Raw genomic sequence first — 923 nt, 5'->3', positions numbered from 1 at the left:
TATTGATTTCAGACAGGAAGGGAGAGGGAGAGAGGAGAGAAACATCAATGATGAGAGAGAATCATGGACCGGCTGCCTCCTGCACGCCCCACACCGGGGATCGAGCCCGCAACCCGGGCACGTGCCCTGACCAAGCAGGTGGGCCTGGGGCATTTTGGTCGGACGGAGGAAAAGCAAAGTGATGAGCGTCGGCCGTGGGCTGGCCCTGCCGTGGGACTCACCCCGACGTCCGTCCGTCCGTCCGTCCCCACCGCCCGCAGTTCTGGCAGCACAGCGAGTGGCTGGACGTGGTGGTCGATGACCGGCTGCCCACCTTCAGGGACCGGCTGATCTTCCTGCACTCGGCCGACCACAACGAGTTCTGGAGCGCCCTGCTGGAGAAGGCCTACGCCAAGTGAGTGCCGCCCGCTCCCTGCCGGCCACCCCCTCCCGGGGCCGCCCCCCTCCCGGGCCTTCCCCTGCCCCTTTCTATGGAGCAGGGAGACTCAGCTCGGGGTCCCCGGTGTGGGTCCCGGGCCCACCTGCTGGGGGCGCACTCAGGGCTGGAGGTGGGAACGGAGAGGCTCCAGCACAGTGTGCCCCCCCCCCATCTCTCCCTGTGTCAGGAATCTGACCTCAGCAGGGGCTGGGAGGGTGGGCAGAGGGTGATGCTGATGTGCTTGGAACAGCTGGTCCTGCTGCCACTGCCGCCAAGCGCTGGGGCGGCTCACACATCTGGCCACGAACCACGTGGATGTTGACGTCAACGTTTCCCCCCTTCACGATGCTCCTTTCTTTCAATTTTTAAAAAATATATTTGTATTGCCGAACCAGTTTGGCTCAGCGGATAGAGCGTCGGCCTGCGGACTGAGGGGTCCCAGGTTCGATTCCGGTCAAGGGCATGTACCTTGGTTGCAGGCACATCCCCAATGGGGGGCGTGCAG

The 923-nt window shown here is 63.9% G+C and overlaps 1 protein-coding gene across 1 annotated transcript in view; it reads left to right on the top strand.

Annotated features, from left to right (window-relative positions):
• The window catches only part of CAPN9 (calpain 9), a 41813-nt gene that overhangs the window by 8031 nt on the left and 32859 nt on the right, over positions 1–923 (top strand). The window contains exons 3-4 of the mRNA XM_014535958.1: positions 261–394; positions 606–633. Of these exons, the coding sequence (XP_014391444.1) occupies positions 261–394; positions 606–633 (162 nt within the window). The remainder of the gene's footprint in view (positions 1–260; positions 395–605; positions 634–923) is intronic.

Source organism: Myotis brandtii, unplaced genomic scaffold, assembly GCF_000412655.1.
Source record: "Myotis brandtii unplaced genomic scaffold, ASM41265v1 scaffold1026, whole genome shotgun sequence".
Classification (NCBI taxonomy): Eukaryota; Metazoa; Chordata; class Mammalia; order Chiroptera; family Vespertilionidae; genus Myotis; species Myotis brandtii.
The sequence above is the reverse complement of the archived record's forward strand: the minus strand, read 5'-3'. Positions and strand labels throughout refer to the sequence as shown.